Source organism: Cryptomeria japonica, chromosome 9 (assembly GCF_030272615.1).
Source record: "Cryptomeria japonica chromosome 9, Sugi_1.0, whole genome shotgun sequence".
In the NCBI taxonomy this organism is placed as follows: Eukaryota; Viridiplantae; Streptophyta; class Pinopsida; order Cupressales; family Cupressaceae; genus Cryptomeria; species Cryptomeria japonica.
Window position 1 is genome coordinate 640,288,656 of NC_081413.1, and position 20,209 is coordinate 640,308,864.

At 35.1% G+C, this 20,209-nt stretch overlaps 1 protein-coding gene across 1 annotated transcript; it reads left to right on the plus strand.

The window, feature by feature from the left end:
• Nucleotides 1–4,689: 4,689 nt before the first annotated feature.
• On the plus strand, nt 4,690–9,332 carry LOC131858576 (uncharacterized). The gene is made up of 3 exons (XM_059211862.1): nt 4,690–4,944; nt 5,045–5,255; nt 7,378–9,332. The coding sequence occupies exons 1-3, from the start codon at nt 4,786–4,788 to the stop codon at nt 9,330–9,332; spliced, it is 2,325 nt and encodes a 774-aa protein (XP_059067845.1). The 5' UTR covers nt 4,690–4,785.
• Nucleotides 9,333–20,209: the final 10,877 nt, after the last annotated feature.

Consider the following 20,209-nt stretch of genomic DNA (forward strand, 5'->3'; position numbering starts at 1 on the left):
GAGGGTTGCTCTTTGTAATGTGGTTGGGTTGGATTATCATTGGTGTGGCTCTTGCTCGTTTGGTAGACGACGAGTTCAACAACTTGGGTCTAATTCTTAATGAACTGGTTGTGGTTTCCTTTTATCCCGCATTTCCTTGGACCAGATGATGCATTTATTATGAGTAAGGTAGCAAGGGTCTTAGATAAGGCTAGGTAGTTTTGCACAACGCCGACACCATCTTTCCAGTTTATTATCTGTGTTTGCCAATGGTGAGTACAAACTCTCTCGTCAAGCTATTTTGCTTGAAGAGACGGGTGACCTTCTTACGTTTTATCTCAAATAACAAGCTCAAGTCAGTCTTTTAAGATTTCAAGGAAGATGGAGATTTTTGTCGCCTACCTAATTTTAGGGTGGGAATTTTTGAAATCTAAGGATTGTTATTGGGTAAATTCTGACATAGCATCATAATTTGTTGCCTCTCTTCTCAACATAAACCAGTCTAAAGTAATGACACTGATTCTTACTAGAATTATGATGAGGAAGATTACTTGGGAGGCTTTGAGGATTCAGTTGTCTAGTAGTTAGTGGGAATGGGGCTTTCTCAACAATCTAAACTTTATTGTCTTCTATAGTTGGGCAAGGTGGTAGTGCGCCTACCTTTCATCCTAGACATTGCTCGCTAAGATTTGTAGTGGCATTACATGATTGCTGAGTGAGATTGCAACTTCCTTAAGAAGATGCATTTCCTCGAGCATATGGACTATTGGGAGTGGATAGGGGAGTTCTTCAACTTTGTGTGGATGGTCTACGTTAGTTGATGGTTTGGATGCCTCAATTTTGCTAGTTTTTTTTAACATTGTTTCTATGTTTCATATGAGAGCTAGTGTATACATTTTGTAGTAGTTGCCTTTGGCTCTTTTTACTTTCATAGACTCGGGGTTTGGCGATCGGGATTTTCTATTGCCTACTTCCTGTCCAATGCTTGTGCTCACACTTGCTCCCGCCATTTTTGCTTGCTCTTGAGACGTAGTCTTAGTCTCCTTGTGGGAGATGGTTTGTTGTTCTAGTGAAAATATTTTGACTTTCTCTCCCATTTGGTTTGTTGCCCTACTGTTCTATTAAATGCCCTAGGGCTCGCTTAGCATCCCACGCGATGCCTTATCTTTCTGCGATTGTCTATGGTTTGGTTGGCTCTTGATCAGAGTTTTGGTAGGGCTCTCTAAACTTCATTGTAATATCATTTAATGAAGTAATAAAAATATTTTGTTACGTATCAAATAAATAAATATACTTATATTATAATAAATTTTTATTAGCAAAAAGGTATTTGATCTATTGGTGAAGTTGAATTGTTCTTAATGAGCCCACCAGGGATCAAGTGTTGCTAAGTGCATGACTTCGACATATTGAAAAGGGATGAGGTTGAGGTCCAATTGAAAGGCGAGATGAGATGCTCTAGTTGCGAAAAAGAGTCACAAAATTATTGGCCTTAGAACTTTCGATTCACTCCCTCCTTGTTGTAGGGCTCCTCTTAGCCCTCCTTTCTTCATGAGACATTTAGTTTTTGTTCCTAAGGTGTGTTTGGATTTTTTTTCTTGTGATAGAGAAAACTATCTATGAGACCACACTCTCTTCTTGTGACATTCAATTTTTGTTCCTAAGTTGTGTTTATATTTTTTTGCTTGTGATAAAGAAAACTGTCTATGAGACCATGCCCAAGTCATCTACCAATTCATGAAGATTTGGCCAAAGTTATGCAATCTTTATTCACAAAGTAGTACAAATTGGAAAGACTATATAGAGGATGAAATCAACATCTACTCTTGTGCCAAAGGGTTCTTCATCTTGGAATTTGAAACCCTAGTGGACAAGGAATTGGTTCTCAACGCAGGTCCATGGTTCTTTCCAGGGGATTTCTTATGCACGAAGATGTGGTTTCCTTCCTTTGACCCACAAACATAGAATTTTTCCTTTGTATTTTTTTGGGTACAACTACCTTACCTACTTTTGCAATTTTGGGAAATTTATTTTTTTGAAATCTATAGGCAGTGGCTTGGGCAAGTATCACAACATATCTAAAGAAATGATTAATTATGAAAATTCAACCTATGTCTGCATTTATGTTGAAATGTCTATTTATTGAATGTTATCTTCACATAGATTTTATTAAGGGTCAGAAATACAAGCTAGTGCCAACCTATAGATTATAAAAAATATTGCTTTCAGATGCAAAAAATGCTTTCCCTAATAGCCATCCCGCGTGGTGAGATGGGGTGGAATCCTGACATTTTGTCATCTCTCCGACTGAGAAGGAGGCTCTTGTGGCCTCTTCTTCACCTTAGGATAAGAAACTACTTCAATTTTCCTGACTCCAATGGTTGAGCATACACACTCTCATGAGATCATGACAAATACGATACCAAATGACACTTCAATGGAACCTTCTCCATCTTCTTTAATGAGGTCAAATCCACCAATAGTTGCAGGTGCTTCTCACACCTATTGATATTTCTAACTCAACATTATTAGACAATTTAGATCTCTAGTCTTCAAAGTCAACAATGACTACAACTAGAGGTACCATAGGAGATTCCATTAAGAAGGAAAACAACAAGGTACATAATTTCTCCCAAAACAACAAGAATGGATGAAGGTAAAGAGGAAGAAATCACCTCCTTTTAGACTCAAACACCCATTCACATTGAGATCAACAAAGTGTGAGGAGTAATTATGGAATTATGTGATTTGGTGGACCCAATTTTGGGTTGCAATTGGTTCTATAGTAATGTAATGAGATATTTTATGTTAGGCAAGTAGGAATCAAACAAAGTTTACTTTAGTATTGTACCCCTAGTGGGAAGGGCTTGCATTTTTTTTTTTTTTGAGATATTATATTATGGGAGTTGCCCCCTTGATAGTGCTTACGATTATATATATATATATATATAATTTAATTTGTACTATGCAAAAATATATTAATTATTAATTATAATAATTTTATTATGTAATAAGATACATATAATAAGTATAATTATATTATAAATTATTTAATTTGTACTATATGAAATATATATCATATATCAATTATATATTGTATTATATTTTTATATAATTATTTCTAGAATAATTGTCTTTATTATTTGTTTTATATTCTATATGATCAATTATTATAAATAAACATATTATATTATTTATTCAATTTTATTTGATTTAAGAAGTGTGCCATTTGAGTGAGGGATATTAAATTAGTGGGAGTTTTTTAAACTATTGTAAGGATGTCTCCCCATGCATCACATCACCTTGTTCAAGTAATTATTGTTTTTAAGTCTTGAACTTAACCTAGGAGAACATGATGAAATTGTTCAAAAGTGCTAAAACCTTAAATAAAGCATGTTGCATAATAGTTGAAGAAATACATTACGAAATCAAGCAAGTGGTCAAAGCATAGTTTATTGAAAAGAGTTAAGCTCAGTCGAAAAAAAAACAAAAAAACAATGAAAAGAGCATTCAAGAATTATTGGTCGATTTTTAAATGTTCATTGGCAACTGTTAATCCATTTGATGTTGTGAGATAGGTTTGACAATAATATTCACATTATATACACTATAATATAAATAATAAAATAAATTATAATATATGTTTATAATTATAATCATTTAAATAAAATAATTAGATAAAAATTTAATATTTTATTATTTATTAACTAAAAACTATACATTATTGTTCATTGCATAATACGATGGTTAAGTTGTAGTATTGTTGATGCCCCCATAGGTTCAAACCTCTATTAGATCATTGTGATCATGAGCATTGTGCCCTCGCTATACCAAATGGAATCCCCTCGAACTCTCTAATTAAATAAACCAAACAAAAACTCCTTTATAAAAACAACCCCATGATTGCAGTTCACAGTTCACATTTTTATTTTTGACAAACAACATAAACTAAATTTTTTTCAACAAACAACATAAATTAGAAAAATTGTAACCTGCTAATAAGCAGGTAAGTTTGATGGTATAAACAATAAAGGTTCGAAAGGAAAGCTTAAATTAACATTGTCATCGATGGATGATTTCTGCTTTAAAGCATTTGATATTTTGCCATTATTTACAAAGATTCGTACAGATGAAAAGGCAGATTTCATATTTCAAAGGGAGAGAAAGCTGGAGAACCTGGTATATTTGAAAGGACTGTACGTTTCTGTGAAGAGGAAAAACATAAATAAAGCAGGTCATCCATAAATACGCTAAGTGATGGGGGAAGGTATTATCGCCTCCCAATGAAGGAAAATAGGCGGAAAATGAGGGTGACGTCTGTTTTTTCTATTAATTAAGACGGAAAATGTTCCATTCAAAAAAATTCGGCGGGAGAAAAGAAAAACCTGGCGCTTTAGCTAAATGTAAATTCTCTAGTATTGTATTCAAACGATATCCACTGTCTTTTTTTCCGGTAAATTCTTAACAAGCAAGGTACAGAAAACAATACATATCAATGCTAGGTCTAGGTCTATTTTTCCGGTAAATTCTTAACAAGCAAGGTTAAATTAATCAACTGTCTTTTTTCCCGGTAAATTCTATACATTTGTTTTATATTTTTTATTACATTATTTTTTAAAAAATATTTATTGATTAATATATTTATTATGATGTTAAAAAATGCCTTTTATCAATTGAGGTGTTAGCCGACCTAGCCGAGGGATATGACATTGGTTGGAGGGAGATGAAATCGGTTGCAGAACATATATATATATATATATGCCTAATTTGTTGGGTTCAATAGGTTTTTGAATTCTGCACTTAACAATGGCGACTTCCAGAGAGCATATTGAGGAGATTAGAAGAAATAAATTTTCCATAGGTGGGGAAGAAAACCCCCTTACAGAAGATCTCCATCATGCTGTTAAACATCTCTCAGCAGAACTATACACCAAGGATGTACATTTTCTAATGGAACTCATACAGGTAGCTTTCTGGGTGATATATTCAAGTTGTTTGTGTTTCAAATTGACATCGCCGTTTTTTTGTCTGTAAAATTGAAGTTTGGGTGGTTCTGATTTGGCAGAATGCAGAAGACAATGAGTATGAACCTGATGTTGAACCATCACTGGAATTTGTGGTAACGAGCAGAGATGTGACTGGTGTGGGTGCCCCTGCTACCCTTTTGGTGTTTAACAATGAGAAGGGCTTCACTCCCCGAAACATTGAATCCCTCTGCAGTGTTGGACGGTCCACAAAAAAGGGTAAAAGACAGGGAGGTTACATTGGAGAGAAAGGTACATGCTTGTGCCTTCAACATTCACTGTTTTGTGCGTAAAATTTGTCTTGCTGCAATTATGGGAAGGTCTACTTTTAAATTTTTTAATAAATGAATTAGGGAGATCATGGCTTCCAACCGGCTTTGCATGATAATGGTGTTTGTGTGGATTATGCAGAAGGTTCTTTGAAAGAAGACATACAGTACTTGTCCTCTGATACTAGTTCATGTAATCATTAGATTATAAACTTACAAAAACTAGCTGTTTATATAGTTCCAAATGATTGCATCGTTACATGTTGGGGATAGAAACCTAATTTTCTTGTATTTCTTCATAGTCTATGTTTGCAGTTTCCCTGGTAAATGGCATATAAAGTAGTAACAGTTTCTGCAATTTAGTTGTGGATGGAGATTCTTCAAATGGCAATATGTGCTCTGTATTTAGCATATTTCCTAGTGTCTAGCCAAAATGCTATTAGTTGTTTTTTTAAGTAAAACTTATGTAATGAAGTTTTCAGAATTATATCGTTTTTCTTATTGTTGTTTTTGGATTTGATAGTGTATTTTTCATTAACATTTTGGATCACTCTCTGTGAATCATCATCAGAATGTTAAAGAGTTCAAGAAATAAAAAAATAGGACAGTTGCAGACCCAAAAAGACTGGAATGAGGTGGGAGAGAGGTGAGAAGTTACACATATTGATGAATTATTGAAATTAGAAAAAGCTTATGAAAATTTGAAATATAAATTTTATTTTATAAAATAAGAAATAAATACATATATACAAGCACAAAAGTGTGAAATATGTAAAAAGATATTATCTTGGAAAATACATCTGATTAATATATTTAAAGGAAGACAAATTATTTATACAATTTTTAGTTCTTAAAACCTTAAAACCTAGGGTTGAATCTATTTCTTTGCCTGGGAATGATAGGTCAGAATAAAATAGCATTTCTCTTCTTCGACTTTGTTAAATAGCATTTTCCCTAAGAACTTGAAATCCATTTGTGTCTTTTGTGCAAGCTATTATGATGAAGAAGCTGATATTTTTTTTCTTATTTCATTGGGGCTGTTGTGATTATAAGTTGTATTTTTTTGGTTGTAAATTAAATTTTTTAAATCATATCTAGAAAAATTGATTAATTTCTTTTTAAATGGATGTATTAGTAAATAAGATGAGCTGTTTTTATCTGCAGTATTTATCTTTATTAGTTAAATGTGAATTAAAACTAGATTAGATATTCTAAATATATTTATTTTAGAATATTTAAATTTTTTAATTTTTTAAAACTATTCTATTTATAAAGTGAGAAAGATATAACGATTAGGAAGAAACAATCAGTACAAAGTCTTCAATATAATGATATACAATTACTGAAGAAACTGAAAGCAACAGACCTAATATACAACCCATGGACCAAAGGAGACAGATTTATGAAGGTGATTTGAAACTTAAATGTTTTGAGGAGCACTGAATCTAGGTCATGTAACTTTCTTCTGAGTTGTCCTCTCCTATTTTAAGTGTTTTTCTTGATTTTAAAAAATGTTTCCCTTTTCTTTAAAAATGTTGGCCAATTGCCCCTTAATGTTTTCCTTCTTTAAAAATGTTTCTCCCAAACACCTACTTTTCTTAGATTTGAAACTTAAATGTTTTAGGGAGCACTGAATCTAATTCATGTAACTTTCTTCTGAGTTGTCCTCTCCTATTTTAAGTGTTTCTCTTGATTTTAAAAAATGTTTCCCTTTTCTTTTACAAATGTTGGCCAATCGCCCTCAATGTTTTCCTTCTTTAAAAAGGGCTTTGCAAGTAGCATTAGTTACATCCTTCAAGGGTTTTTTTCCCACATTATAGTTCTCCACAAGTCTCATGAGAATTTGGGAAGGCAGAGCTTGTTACTATCTATTTTTTCTATTTCTTTATTTTGAAAAGCAACTATTCATTGTTATATTATCATTCTTTTAAATAGAAGTCGCATATTCAATTAATTAATTTTTTTTATATAACCGATAGTAGATGTTATGTAATTTTAAAATGAGGTTCCATCTTGATTCTTGATTTGTTTGAACGAATGGTGAAGTTTATATTTTGTTTTTTCAATCCATCTGAAAGGATATATTATTTTATTTTGAATTTCAGGAATTGGATTCAAGAGCGTTTTCTTGGTCACCAGTCAGCCTTATATTTTCAGCAATGGATACAAAATTCGATTCAATGAAATCCCTCCATCTGATTCTGGGGTCAAAATTGGGTATATTGTTCCAGAATGGATCGACAAACCAAATATTGAAGATCTCAAAAGGATATATAGTAGTCAATGCCAAGGTGAGCTTCCCAATACTGCTATAGTTCTCCCTTTACGCCCTGAGAAGGTGGATGGTGTGGAGGAACAGCTTGCTAACATTCATCCAGAAGTCATTTTGTTTATGTCTAAAATCAAAAGACTCTCCGTCCGTGAAGATGGCCAAAATCAAAATCCCCGCGTGCATGCAGTTTGTGTGTCCCAGGAAATAGCATTTCAGGATGTGAAGAAAGAGGGAAGTGAATCCTTTACTCTCCATCTATCGGCAGAGGAAAATGGGAAATCTAATGCGGAATGCAGTTATTACATGTGGAGGCAAAGATTTCCAGTGAAATCGAACAACAGGGTAGAGGAGAGAAGCGACATTGACAATTGGGTAATAACACTTGCTTTTCCCCTTGAAGATCGAGTTACCACAGGCAATAGGGTAGGTGCTGGTGTTTATGCCTTTCTTCCCACAGAAATAGTCACCGACTTGCCCTTCATAATTCAAGCAGATTTTTTGTTAGCATCTTCGAGGGAAAGTATTCTTTGGGATAACAAGTGGAATCAAGGGATACTTGACTGCATTCCCTCAGCATTTTGTGAAGCTTTTCTCACTCTTGTGAAGAGTGTGAGAGGGGCTCCTCCCTCTGCGAGATCCTTTTGCTTCAGATATCTCCCCATTAATACACCCTCTTATCTGCAACTAAGACAAATTCGAGAGGACATCCAAGCCAAGCTCTGGACAGAAGAAGTCGTCCTATGTGAACCTGAAAATGCCTATTGCATGCCCATTCAAGCTCGCAAGATACTTCCAGCCTTTAGAAAAATATTAGAAAAAGCAACTGAAGAAGGCCTGGAAAAGCCAATTGCTCTGTGGTCTACCGGAGTATTCATAATACATTCGTGCCTTGACGGATCAAGTTGTCTGGATTTCTTGCAAGTGCGCTATGTGCCCGATGAATGGTACTTAACATGTATTCGCAGCACCCCTGGTTGGCTTGCAGATCTATCGGAGGATTTATATGTGCAACTCCTTTGCTTCATTGCTGAACATTGGAACAGAGGAATTCCAAGTTCTCTCCAACAATTTCCTCTTTTTAAGTTTGACAATGGCTCCAATCGTGCGGGGTGGGCAAGTTTGTTGGATATATCTTCTAAGAGAAGCAAAATATACATCTCCTCGGAAGAAGGAGATATTGCATGGTTGGTGAGGTGGAATAAAGTGCTGGGAAGTGCTCCACGTTACAAATTCATGCCAAATGCAACACAGATGGCCATGAAGAATTTGAGCTATTATGAGCAGTCAAGATTGCGGGAGTGGCTAGATCGATATGCTAAGATTACCTATCTTTCTGTTTCAAGTTTTAGTAAACAGCTTTTGGAAGATGTTAAGGCATCGAGAAGTAAGGAATTCATAATCCGTGTGGCGCAGTTTTTGCATTTCTCTTCTGTCAATGGTTACATGGATTCAATACAGATGCACAGTTTGTGCAAGGAATTGCCCGTAGTTAGTGATTTGGGATCCATAGTAAGTAGTTGCAAAGCCAAACTTGTGCCTGCATCTATGGGCAAGTGGCATAAGCTAACAGGAGGCAATCCATGGGCTGCAGAAGGGATTGTTGCACTGTCACCTGCTTACATGAAAGCAAATGCCAGTGGACTGAGGGGGGAAAGGGAAGAGGATCTTGAGTTGTTTATGAGAAATGGGCTTGGAGCAGTGGACGTTCCCAAGCTAAAACCCCCTAATGCTCCATTGCCTGCACTCTCCTCTCCCATCAGCGAAGATCAAGTTGTTCTGCTTTTATAGATTGTAGTTTCTACAAGAGGAACATGAATGAGTTCGAGAGTGTCCTCCAACAGATTGGGGTGGTTGTTGAGTTTGGAAAGGGATGTGATATAGTTGCCAAATTAGTCCAAAAGCACACAGATTTTAAAGTCATAACAAGGCTTTACAAATATCTTCATCGATTCCGTTGGCATCCTAGTGACGCGAACTCTCTCAAAATTTGGATTCCACATAGTGACGGGCTTGCAGGTGAGTGGAAGGATTCTAAAATGTGTGTAGTCCATGATGACAATGGCCTCTTTTATGGCAGGCTACAAATCTTGGAAAGGTTTTATGAAGACACACTACTTCCCTTTTTTTCTAGCTATCTTGGTGTGTCTTCACATCCCAGTTATGAGGACTACTGCAAGTTGTGGCTGGATTGGATAAGGAGTAATCATGTAGTAACCGAGCAGGAATGCTGTTCAGTTTGGAGGAATATTCTAAAGTACTGGAGTCAATCCTCTTCAGCTAGAAAAGGAAAGTTAGGAAAACAAGTTCTAAAGTTCCCAGCTCACAGAAGTGGTGGACATATTCAACTATGTGTGCCTAGTGAAACCTTTATTCCTGACGACCTTTCATTGACTGAGTTATTTAGAAAATCTTCTACAAAGATAAAATTTGCATGGTATCCTAATCCTTCAGATCCTAAAATACCATTGGACTCATTGTTCTCAATGTACGAGTCTCTTGGTGCTCAAAAAATTTCACAAGCAGTAGAGAAAAAGGAGTTGTCCGTTTCATGTGATAACACTCTGCACAAGCTTAAAGCAGGAAAAGGTTTGTTCAGGAAAGGTTTGTATACAATTATCCTTGGATTTCTTGCAGATCCATCCTTCAAGTTGTCAGCAGATAAAAGGCATCAAATTGTGAGAGTTCTTTTGGAGTCTTCGGCTTATGAAGCCGCTAAACCCTTGGCAGTTATGTACACTTTGACAATAATAACTGAAGATAGTGAAATAGAACACATTAAAGTGGCTGCACACTCTCCTGTGCGTTGGGAAAAGGATAGGAAGAGGATTTTAATACAGAAATCTGATCCGCACAATCAAAAGTCAAAGATGTCCCTGGCAACTAGATTTGCTGAGGTAGTTTCCAATGGTCTATTAACAGAACATCCACACCTTGTTGCAGGTTTGTGTGAGATGTTGAAGTTTGGGTGCATCTTAGGATTGGATGATGATATAGTCAATGATATGCTCCGGAATAAAAACCTCAAAATCTTTAAAGAAGATGAGAGTTTCCTTTTAGAATTTTTTCCAATTGAAGACTCTCTTGAGCTATATCAACCAAAAAGACATGAGGGATCTTCTCGTAGTGGAAGGACAAAAACTTCTTGGACGTCAGCTGGGCCAGCTAAGTCACCACAGAATTTTGTGACATCAGCTGGGCCGGCTAACTCACTACAGAGTTTTGGGACATCAGCTTTGCCAGCTAAGTCACCATGGCAATTTTCATCTGATTTTGTAGAAGGTTGGGAGAATAGATTGCATCATTTTAGGCAAGCAATTGAAAATATGAAAGACTGCACACCCGGTTCTTTGAAAACTAATTTAGTGCGAATGTTATTCCCTTCAAAATCATTAGATGAAGAGCAGCCAGAAAGCAGTTCAGGTCTCCATCTTATGAAGGTGACAGGGGATGCCTGCCTCAAAATGCTCATTGTTTCAGAAGTTCTGGGTGCCGATGAAAGCCGTCAGATGATGCCATTTAAACTGGAAAATTTACTGGGTGATGAAGTTTTAGAATTAGGGAAATGCTTTGGCGTTCAACGTGATTTTGAGATGCTCAAGGACATTTCAGGAGCCGCTACTTTGAAGTTCTTCACAGACAAAGATTAAGTTGTGTAGACGTTTTACTTTTATAAATATGTTCTGCAAAAACATATTAGCCGCCTTTACAGAAATTTCCCAAAGAATTTTGAACATTTGAAAGGTATGTTTGCTCGCCATTTTGAGCTTCAGATTTTTCTTTTAATAGTAAGTGATGATGATTTTGTTCGCACAGCCAAATGACACTGAACCTCTAAACAGTGCAAAGAAACACAAGAAGTTTTTGTCTAGTGCCGCCATTGTGAAATATGGTTCATCTGTTGATGTAAATCGAAGTAGCTAACTGTCAACAAGGGTGGGGTCTTATGGACTGGTTTTTAAATTTTTGAATGGGTGGTGTTGAGATTTGGAAGGAATATTTTAAAATAGGTGGATCTATGAGTTTTGTAGTGTAGTTTTAGTTTAAAGTTTTAATCAAATTTATGAAAGGTGGTCTCCGCAAACACTATGTGGATCAGCGTTCACACATCTACCTTAACCAACTTTAAAGCGTGTTATAGTGTTATAGTGCATACCTGTTATTGTGGTTTTTGCACCAGTTTGTATGCAAGGTAATTAATTCTCTAATGCTTTCATTAAGTTTATATAGTGGATTTTATTGTTTTCTAAAATTTTGTTTTAGAAAATTGACCTATTTATTTAATAGGTCTTGACAACTTATTGTTTATTTGTCAAAAATATATAATTAATGTAGAAATTACATTCTATGGTTCTTATTAACAATTTTTTATTTAATATAATAAAATCTTAAATAGATTTTAGATTGTACTAAAAGAGGGGTAAAAATTTATTAGATCAAAGAAAGAGATACAAAGCAAGAAGGGCCAACAAATGAGACATATGCAGGGATAATTGCTCTTTATCCACAATATTCTAGCCTTGCCTTTGATCAAAAGCCCCATTTGACCAAACAATTAGCAACTCCATTCCATTCCCTAGGAATGTGACTAAAAGTAGTAGATTCCAAAGAATTGCACAACCAAAGAATTTGGCTAATCACCATAGCCAAGTGCCAGTTAACCTCGTCTAATAGTCGCTCATTTAACAAATTCACCACCACCTAAGAATCAGATTCACTAATAATTCGTGTCCAACCAAGAACACAATTACCACATACAAAATGGTAGGAGCCTCCATTAAATTATTGGAATGAAAACCCTTATAAATTGAGAAAATAAACTGGATATCTCTGCCAACCCTACCAATACCAGCATGGCCAGGATTCCCTTGAGAAGAACCATTAGTGTTAAGTTGACCAGCAACCCTCCCTATTAATCTTCTGTAAAGGGTGACGACATCTATTTTTCATAATTTGAACTTATCACATATATTAACATCCCCAGGATGTACACTCCCATCAAAGTCACACTTTGCTAAAACAGTCCCATGAATAGAGTGAATGATTCTCTACCACAAATGTGCCAAATAATGAAACAAGATCCAATAGCTCGAGCAACTTGAAGAAAATAAGTTTTGATAGGAGGCTTACCCAAGCGGGCTTATAATTCAGCTAAAGAGAAAATATGCCAACATGCCTGGTTCCAAAGTCTCCACCAAAAATATCAAATTGCCCTAGAGAAGGAGCACTGAAAGAAGAGGTGAGAAACACATTCCCCACTATTGCAGCATAGAGCACACATAGAGGGACCTTGGAAGTCATGTTTGCACAAATTGTTCTAAGTCAGAGGATGATTTTGGACTACCAACCACAAAAAAGTTACATTTAGTCCAAGAAAATTTACTCCACACATGTTTCCACCAAGGAACTTCCACCCCTTCAAAAATCTGCCAAATAAGTTCCAAGTAACCAACAACAATAGAGTACTTGAAGAATCTTTGCCCCAAGCTAGAACATCATGCCCCGCCAAGGAGTTACACTCTCGTAAAACAAGAATTTGAGTCAACTCCTTACGAGCTCCCTTAGATCCACAAAGCGACCATTCATGGGGGTCCTTTCATACATAACTCTCAACCAACTGCCCAAGTTCCGAAGAGTCTTATAATGCTCCACCTCATCCCAACCTGTGATAGAAAAAATATCACAGAGAGGTTGGAGGTGTGGATACATAGAAAGGATAGGAGGATTGCCATCCCAAGAATCCCACCAAAAGAGAGTTTTAGAGCCCTTATTACAGATCCAAAATAAACCATGCTTAACTAGCTGAGCCCCAATTTTCAGAGTATGTTAAATTAGAGATCTCATTCCTTCTAAATGATAACGAGGAACATCCAGAAAATTAACTCCTCTTAGATACTTATACATGAGAACGCAAGCCCAAATATGATTTTGACAAATACACCAATGCCAATATAATTTGTTAGCAAGAGCTTGGCTTACACAGAGAATCCCACTTAACTAGGGTCCATTTACGAGTATGCAAATTATGACCTCAAAGGAATTGGTGCGAGAGAGCGTCAAATTTCTTAAGAAAATACAGAATGACCAACAAAACAAAACACCTATAAATAGGAAGAGTCTAGATCACAGACTAAAGAAGAGTCACCCTAGTCGCGATAGACAACCATCTATGAGTTCAGTGATTAACTTTTCGATGCAACTTATCCAACAATTGCTGCCAAAACAGTCTAGGAAGCCTACCAATAGAAAGAGGAATACCCAAGTAGACCAAGAGCAGAGAGATAATCTGAAACCTCAAAATATTGGCAATCTTTCTCTGAATAGCCTCAGGAGTATTAAAAAAGTAGATAGAAGATGAGAGAGCAAGGGCAACCCATGACCCCAACTCCAACCCTAAATCGAGCCATGAGAAACTGGAGACTTAATAAATCTGGCCAAGCCTTCTGCCATAAGAATAAATAGATAGGGGGAAAGAGGATCCCCCTGACGAAGACCCCTGGAAGCTCCAAATAACACAGAGGACTCACTATTGATAATAAAAGAGAAGGAAGAAGAAGTTACACAACTCATCATCTGATTGACCCACTCCTGACTAAAACCAAAAGCAATGAGAAGTTTTTCCAAGAAGCGCCACTTAACTCTATCATAACCTTTGGCCATATCCAATTTGATGAACATAGATTTATCCTTAGACACCACCTAAAATCTGTCTACCTACCACAAAACCACCTTGTTCATCCGAAATCAAATTTGAGAGCCAAATTTTGAGCCTCTTTGCAATCAATTTTAGTAATAATTATGTAGACCACATTACATGGAGTAACGGGCCTAAAAAAATCCAGCCAGTTAGCACCTTCTTTTTTGGGAATAAGAACAAGGAAAGTAGGATTCAAGACCCAAAGAATTTGTTTGCTACCATAAGATTCTTAGACCACCTCCAACAAATTCAAATTAACAATATTCCAAAATTCTTGAAAAAATTCAATGTGAGGCCTCACCTCGACTCAGTCTGACATTCAGTGGATTTTATATTTAGACTATTATGGATACTTTATTTTGATGCATTTTGGAACTTAGAATTGATATGATTTCAGGATTTCGATAACATTGCTATGTTTTGATGATTTACTTATATGCTTTATGAGATAGAACACTACATGATTGTTAGATAAGATGATATTGTGATGATAGATGTCATTATTGAATTTGCAGGACTTTACTATGATAATAGAACTATGTTGTATGGTTAAGTTTATGTGAATTGGGATGAAATTGCTTATGTGAAATTGCTTGATAAAAGATGTATTTAATCTGTGCAGATGAAAATTGTATGCAAGTGATGATGTGTATTGTTATTCCTTTGAATTATATTATATGTGGATAATTGAAAGTACTAATGTGTAAATTGAGATGCACACGAAATTGACCATGTGACCATGGAAATTTACGGAGAACCAAACCTAGACTTATGTATGTACGTAAGCCAGGGGTTGTCTATTTGGAGAGACAACACCCCGTTTGTGTTGTATTTTTATTCGTAACAGTATATGTTGCATGTGTGTTAAGTGTTATTTAAATTTAATGTGTAAAAACCACAAGAGACGATTTCATGTTTTAATTTGTAAAAGTGTTTTATTTGTGTCACTTGACACATGTGTGGATTTAAGTTTAAATGTTTTATTTTTGTCTCTTGGTGGGAAAGTGTTCAACTATAGATTTTTCAAATAATGTAACGTGATGTCATAAATACCTTGGGAAAAGAATCTTTGGAGAGGTCAACATATGTTTGACCCGAAAATAAACTTCAGAGGGGTTTAAAATGGGTTAAATGAACACCTAGGGGTAGTTTAATAGGGTTTCCTAAAGCCCATAAGGTATACCTAAGGGTTAGGGGAACTTTTAGGCAAGTTTCTACTCCTAAGTGACCTTTTTGACACTTTAAAAATTGGCTTTTCTGAGTTGTGCGAAAATTGAAATTAGAAGTTTGATCTTAGTTGTAAACTTTCCTATTCGAATGAGAGTCTTTTTCCCATTCTGTCTTACTTTCCTTTTTAGTTTTTTTGAAACTTGTGAGAACTGAGAGAATGGGCTTCTAAGCAAGAATTTGAGAATTTGAGGGTAATCACCCACTCTCCATTTTTGGAGACAGAGAAAATTTTGAATAGAATAGAAAAGATTTGAATAGAAAAAAAAAATTTGGCTAAGGGTAGAAGAAGAAGATCCGTGGATTGGGCAGCTCTTCCTCAAATATTATCCTACCTTTGGGCAGATTAAGGTTGGTTTCATTATTCTTTAAAATGTCTTTTTTCTTGCATGTGTCGGGAAGTATGTTGGTGTAAGAAATCTGTGTTCTTGAATATATTTTTTAAAGAATTTCATCAGGTATTTTGCATTATGTTTTGTCTGTGTTTTGGGAGTTTTCTCAAGACCTCTTACTCTTGGGAGAGAGGAGGATCTTGTGGGTGGTAGCAGTGACAACCCTCGAGTGAGAGACTCTCGTTTTGAGAGCGATCACAAGGGATTTTTGTGTGACCCTTGCTGCATGGCCTGTTTGTGCAATGGGGGTCATAAGGAGGGATATAAGGCTAAAATGCTTTGGGGGGCATAAGGAATAAGGGGTTGAAATTCTTGATGTATTTATTGTGCCATGAGGTGGCTACTTGTTTTCCATACTTGCAGTTCTCCTCAGGGTATTGGTCCACTACCACCCTTGAAAAGGTCATCACCAAAGTGTGGTGCAGTGTAGCTAAGTTGAGAGTATGTTTGAAATTTGTGTGCTTCCTGTCTTCTATGTGTTTGCATGTTTGTTACCCGTCTAGGGCTTGGTTCTCCGAGCTCGAGGGTGGCTACCAGTTAGTTTAAGCTGGGAGGTGAGCACTCCATGGTCATATTGTGATTTATTATACAGGGATGTCAGGGGAAAAAAATAGAAAAAGTGAAAAGTTGCAGAAGAATATGGTTGAAGAAATCTAAATTCATTTGCAGTTATTAGTTTTGATAGAAGAAAAACACCCTCATTCGTTGAAATGAGAGGCAAGTTGTAAATTTGAAATATAGATATGAGATTTGTTAATGTAGTTAAATAAAGAAACATCTTGTAATTTTGCAGAATATCTTTAGAGTTGTAAAAAGCTAGATATACTTCTATTTTCTATTTTTTTAAAAAAAGAAAGGGGTTACTTTTGATTTGCATGCAATAGTTTTTTTTGTAATATGTAAAAATCAGTTTTAATTAAATCTGTGTGCTTCTTTTTATCCTGAGAATTTTATCCTTATTCTACTTGCAGAAAAATATGAGTTGTATTTGCTGTTAAATTTTAAGTATTAAAAAAAAGGTGTGTATGTAGTTGCTGTGTTAGTTGTAAAATCAATGAATGTATTTATTGCAGAAAAGTATAATGCATTCCTAAAATAGTATTTCCTAAGTTCAAAAAAAAATAAATATATATTTCCGATGTGCTATGATAAATAGTTTAGCAGTAGATTTATTCGATTTTCTTTTAGCATTTAAAAAAAAAAAAAATAAAAAAATAGGGAAGGCAATAACTAGGTTGCATGCATATTGTGGTTTTTAAAAAAAATAATTTTTAGAATTCTGTTTTCTGTAAATCAATAGACTACAATATAGTTCTGGAAAATATATCACCATTAAAACAAACTTATTCTATATTTCCTTTCCTACAATGGTATATCAAAATCTTTCATGATTATGATGTTAGTTTAAGAAAAAGAAATAATACTATTAGTCATAAATAAATATATATATATTTATATACATGTATAAATCATGAATATATATATATATATATATATATATATATATATATATATATATATATATATATATATTAACATGTCATATAAATACTCTACAAAACAAATGAAATGTAAACCCTAGACTATACACCATTAAATACACACACACACACACACACACATATATATATTTAACATAATGAATTACCTTTGTTTATTTTTGTTTTAAAAAAATTGCATGTTAAACATATTGAGATATATATATATATATATATATTTATATATATATAAAATAATAATAAAATTTAATTTTTAACTTAAAAAAAAAGGGGGTTTATGGAATGTCGCGGGTTTCGGGCTGCACCCCACTGTGTGAACACATAGTGGGTGGCGCCGAAACGCCGCCATTGTGTGAGCACATAGTGGGAGGCGCTAAAGCGCCACTACTGTGTGGGCACACAGTGGGCGGCGCCCGACGCTCCACTGTGTAACCGCACATTGGGCGGCACTCGGTTCGACCTCCGCCTCCCCCACTCGGCCCGCTAGTAAGCTTGAACGTCGCCGACCCTGCAACAAAACAAAAATCATGGACGCCGCCGATGGGTTTCGGCCCTGTGTTTAATGGTAATAAAAAAAATATAATAAACCCTAGCCCGGGTAGGGCGAGGGTAAATAAATAAAATAATATGTTTAAATTCATTTAGCTAAGGGTCATTTTATAAAAAAAAATAAAAAAATCCTTAATTAGGGTTGAAGGGCAAAATAGCTATTAAGTTGGAAAGTTCTTTTATATATATATATATATATATATATATATATATATATATATATATATGTTATATTTTCAGGTATGTATTTATATAGAGTTTAAAATATTTAAATACCTCTATATGATATACTAATTAGAAGGTTAAAAAAAATAAAATATAAATTTAAGAATAAAGCCTAGTCTTATATTTTTAAAAGTATTTAGTGTGATAAATACTTAATTATGCCCTAGTTAATTTAATTAGAGCATTAAATTTTAAAATAGATTTTAAAGGGAGTAATTTAAGCACCTTCCATTTGAGGTTAGAATGGATAATTTTTAATTGGCTTTCTAAAGGCGAGTAATAGCTACTCGTAATTAATTTTGCCCGTGTAAATTAAATTATCTAAATTAAATGACACTTTAAACGATTATTAAATTATTGATTTAAAAATGGATTTTAGACTATAAGGTCTTATAGGAGATTAAATTTACCTTCATCAACTATTTTTAATGAGTTTGATTTAATCAATCGATTGACTAGGTATCTTGTGAAAATAAAATTAAATCATTTAGATTTCCATAATAAAAATTTAATTAATATTCGGTACTTGGTTCGTATCAGAATTAGCTCGAATATAGAAATGGCAATTACATTAGCGCATGTCGTGTGAGCGAACTTGTTGATTAATTAGTATTTAAAAAGAAAATCATTCCGTTTTTGCCCTAAATTTTGGGCATGACATTCAACAAGAAACCCATCCGAACCTAGAGCTTTACCCTTGTGCATCCAAAAACATCTTTCAACTCTGACAAAGAAACCAGACGCATGAAGGACTCATTCATCACATTGGTGACTAAAGAGGGGATACAAGATAGGACCATATTCTCCTCATCCTCAATTGAAGGCAAGTCTTAAAAAAAGAGAGCAAAATAATATTGAGTAGCCTCACGAGACAAAGCTTGAAGAGATGTCAGCTGAACGATTTTTGAGTTCACCAAAGAGGAGATATAACCCCTATTTTGGCGAGCTTGCATTGAATTATAAAAAAAGGCTGTATTCTTGTCACCTTTCTGAAGCCAATCAATCCGAGCCTTTTGCTTCCAAAAAATCTCCTCACGAAGCACCCGCTACTCCAATTCCCTCATAGCTTGAGACTCCACCCTGCCCAAATCCTCTAAGAAACCATGATCTTGAATTTAGCAAGCTATTACATTTAGACGAGCTTGAACATTCCTCTTCCTAGCATGAAAGTTACCATAACAGAACCCATTCCATCTCTTAAGCTGAAATTTGACAAATTGCAATTTCTTAGTTCAAAATAATACATAGCAGTACCATAAGGAGGGCCACCATCTCTCCACCATTAAGCCATTAAGTCATGAAGGGAAGAGTCATGAAGCCACATAAGCTTGAACTTAAAAGGAGGATGATTAGAGCTCCTCCAATCAAGAATTTCAAAAGAAGTACGATATTGGCTTGATGATGATTTTTATATCTGATGACTTTATGTGTTGTCATTGATGGCACACATATGTTTTGATTGTCATAGTCATCTTTATATACCAGTTAGGTCAAACCAGTACTACTATTAAGTCTTTGTATTGAAAACTGGTATCATATGTATAGAGTAAGTCTAACTAGTATGAAGGTGTCTAAACCAATATATGTAGACAACTAGTATATGTAGTTAAGACAATCAGTTTTGATCAATTCCATTGTTACTAGTTTCGAGATGCAACAAAGAGAGACAAGGAGGCGCATGGAGACAATCGGTTTGTGAGTTTGAAGCGGTCAACACTCAACTGGTATCGGTGTTCGAACTGGTTTCCCAGATTGTGTGGTGAGTTATCACTGGTTGTGATGTGTTACCACCAACCGACATTTTTGGTGGTGATTTGTGATGTGTTAAGGAAGTTTGTCTAGATTCACCGAACCTAGGAAATTGTGTTGAGGTTCAGGAGCCGACATGAAATCTAATGTCTATAAAAAGACATTGTGATGAGTTATTTTCATATAGGAGATGCAAGTTATGTTATGAGTTAGAGTTGATGCGATTTGTTGAAGGAGTTGCAGAGTATGTCGGTGATGCAGTGATGAGTGAACAAAAAAGGATCTAAACAAGCAGAATGTGCTATTCCTAGATCATACCACTTCTTGTTT

What these genes read in the sequence shown, in the direction of transcription:
- LOC131858576 (XM_059211862.1), top strand. Translation starts at nt 4,786, where the DNA reads ATGGCGACTTCCAGAGAGCATATTGAGGAGATTAGAAGAAATAAATTT. An exon ending in TTCTAATGGAACTCATACAG is followed by an intron (nt 4,945 to 5,044) that starts GTAGCTTTCTGG and finishes CTGATTTGGCAG; the next exon opens with AATGCAGAAGACAATGAGTA. An exon ending in AGGTTACATTGGAGAGAAAG is followed by an intron (nt 5,256 to 7,377) that starts GTACATGCTTGT and finishes TTTGAATTTCAG; the next exon opens with GAATTGGATTCAAGAGCGTT.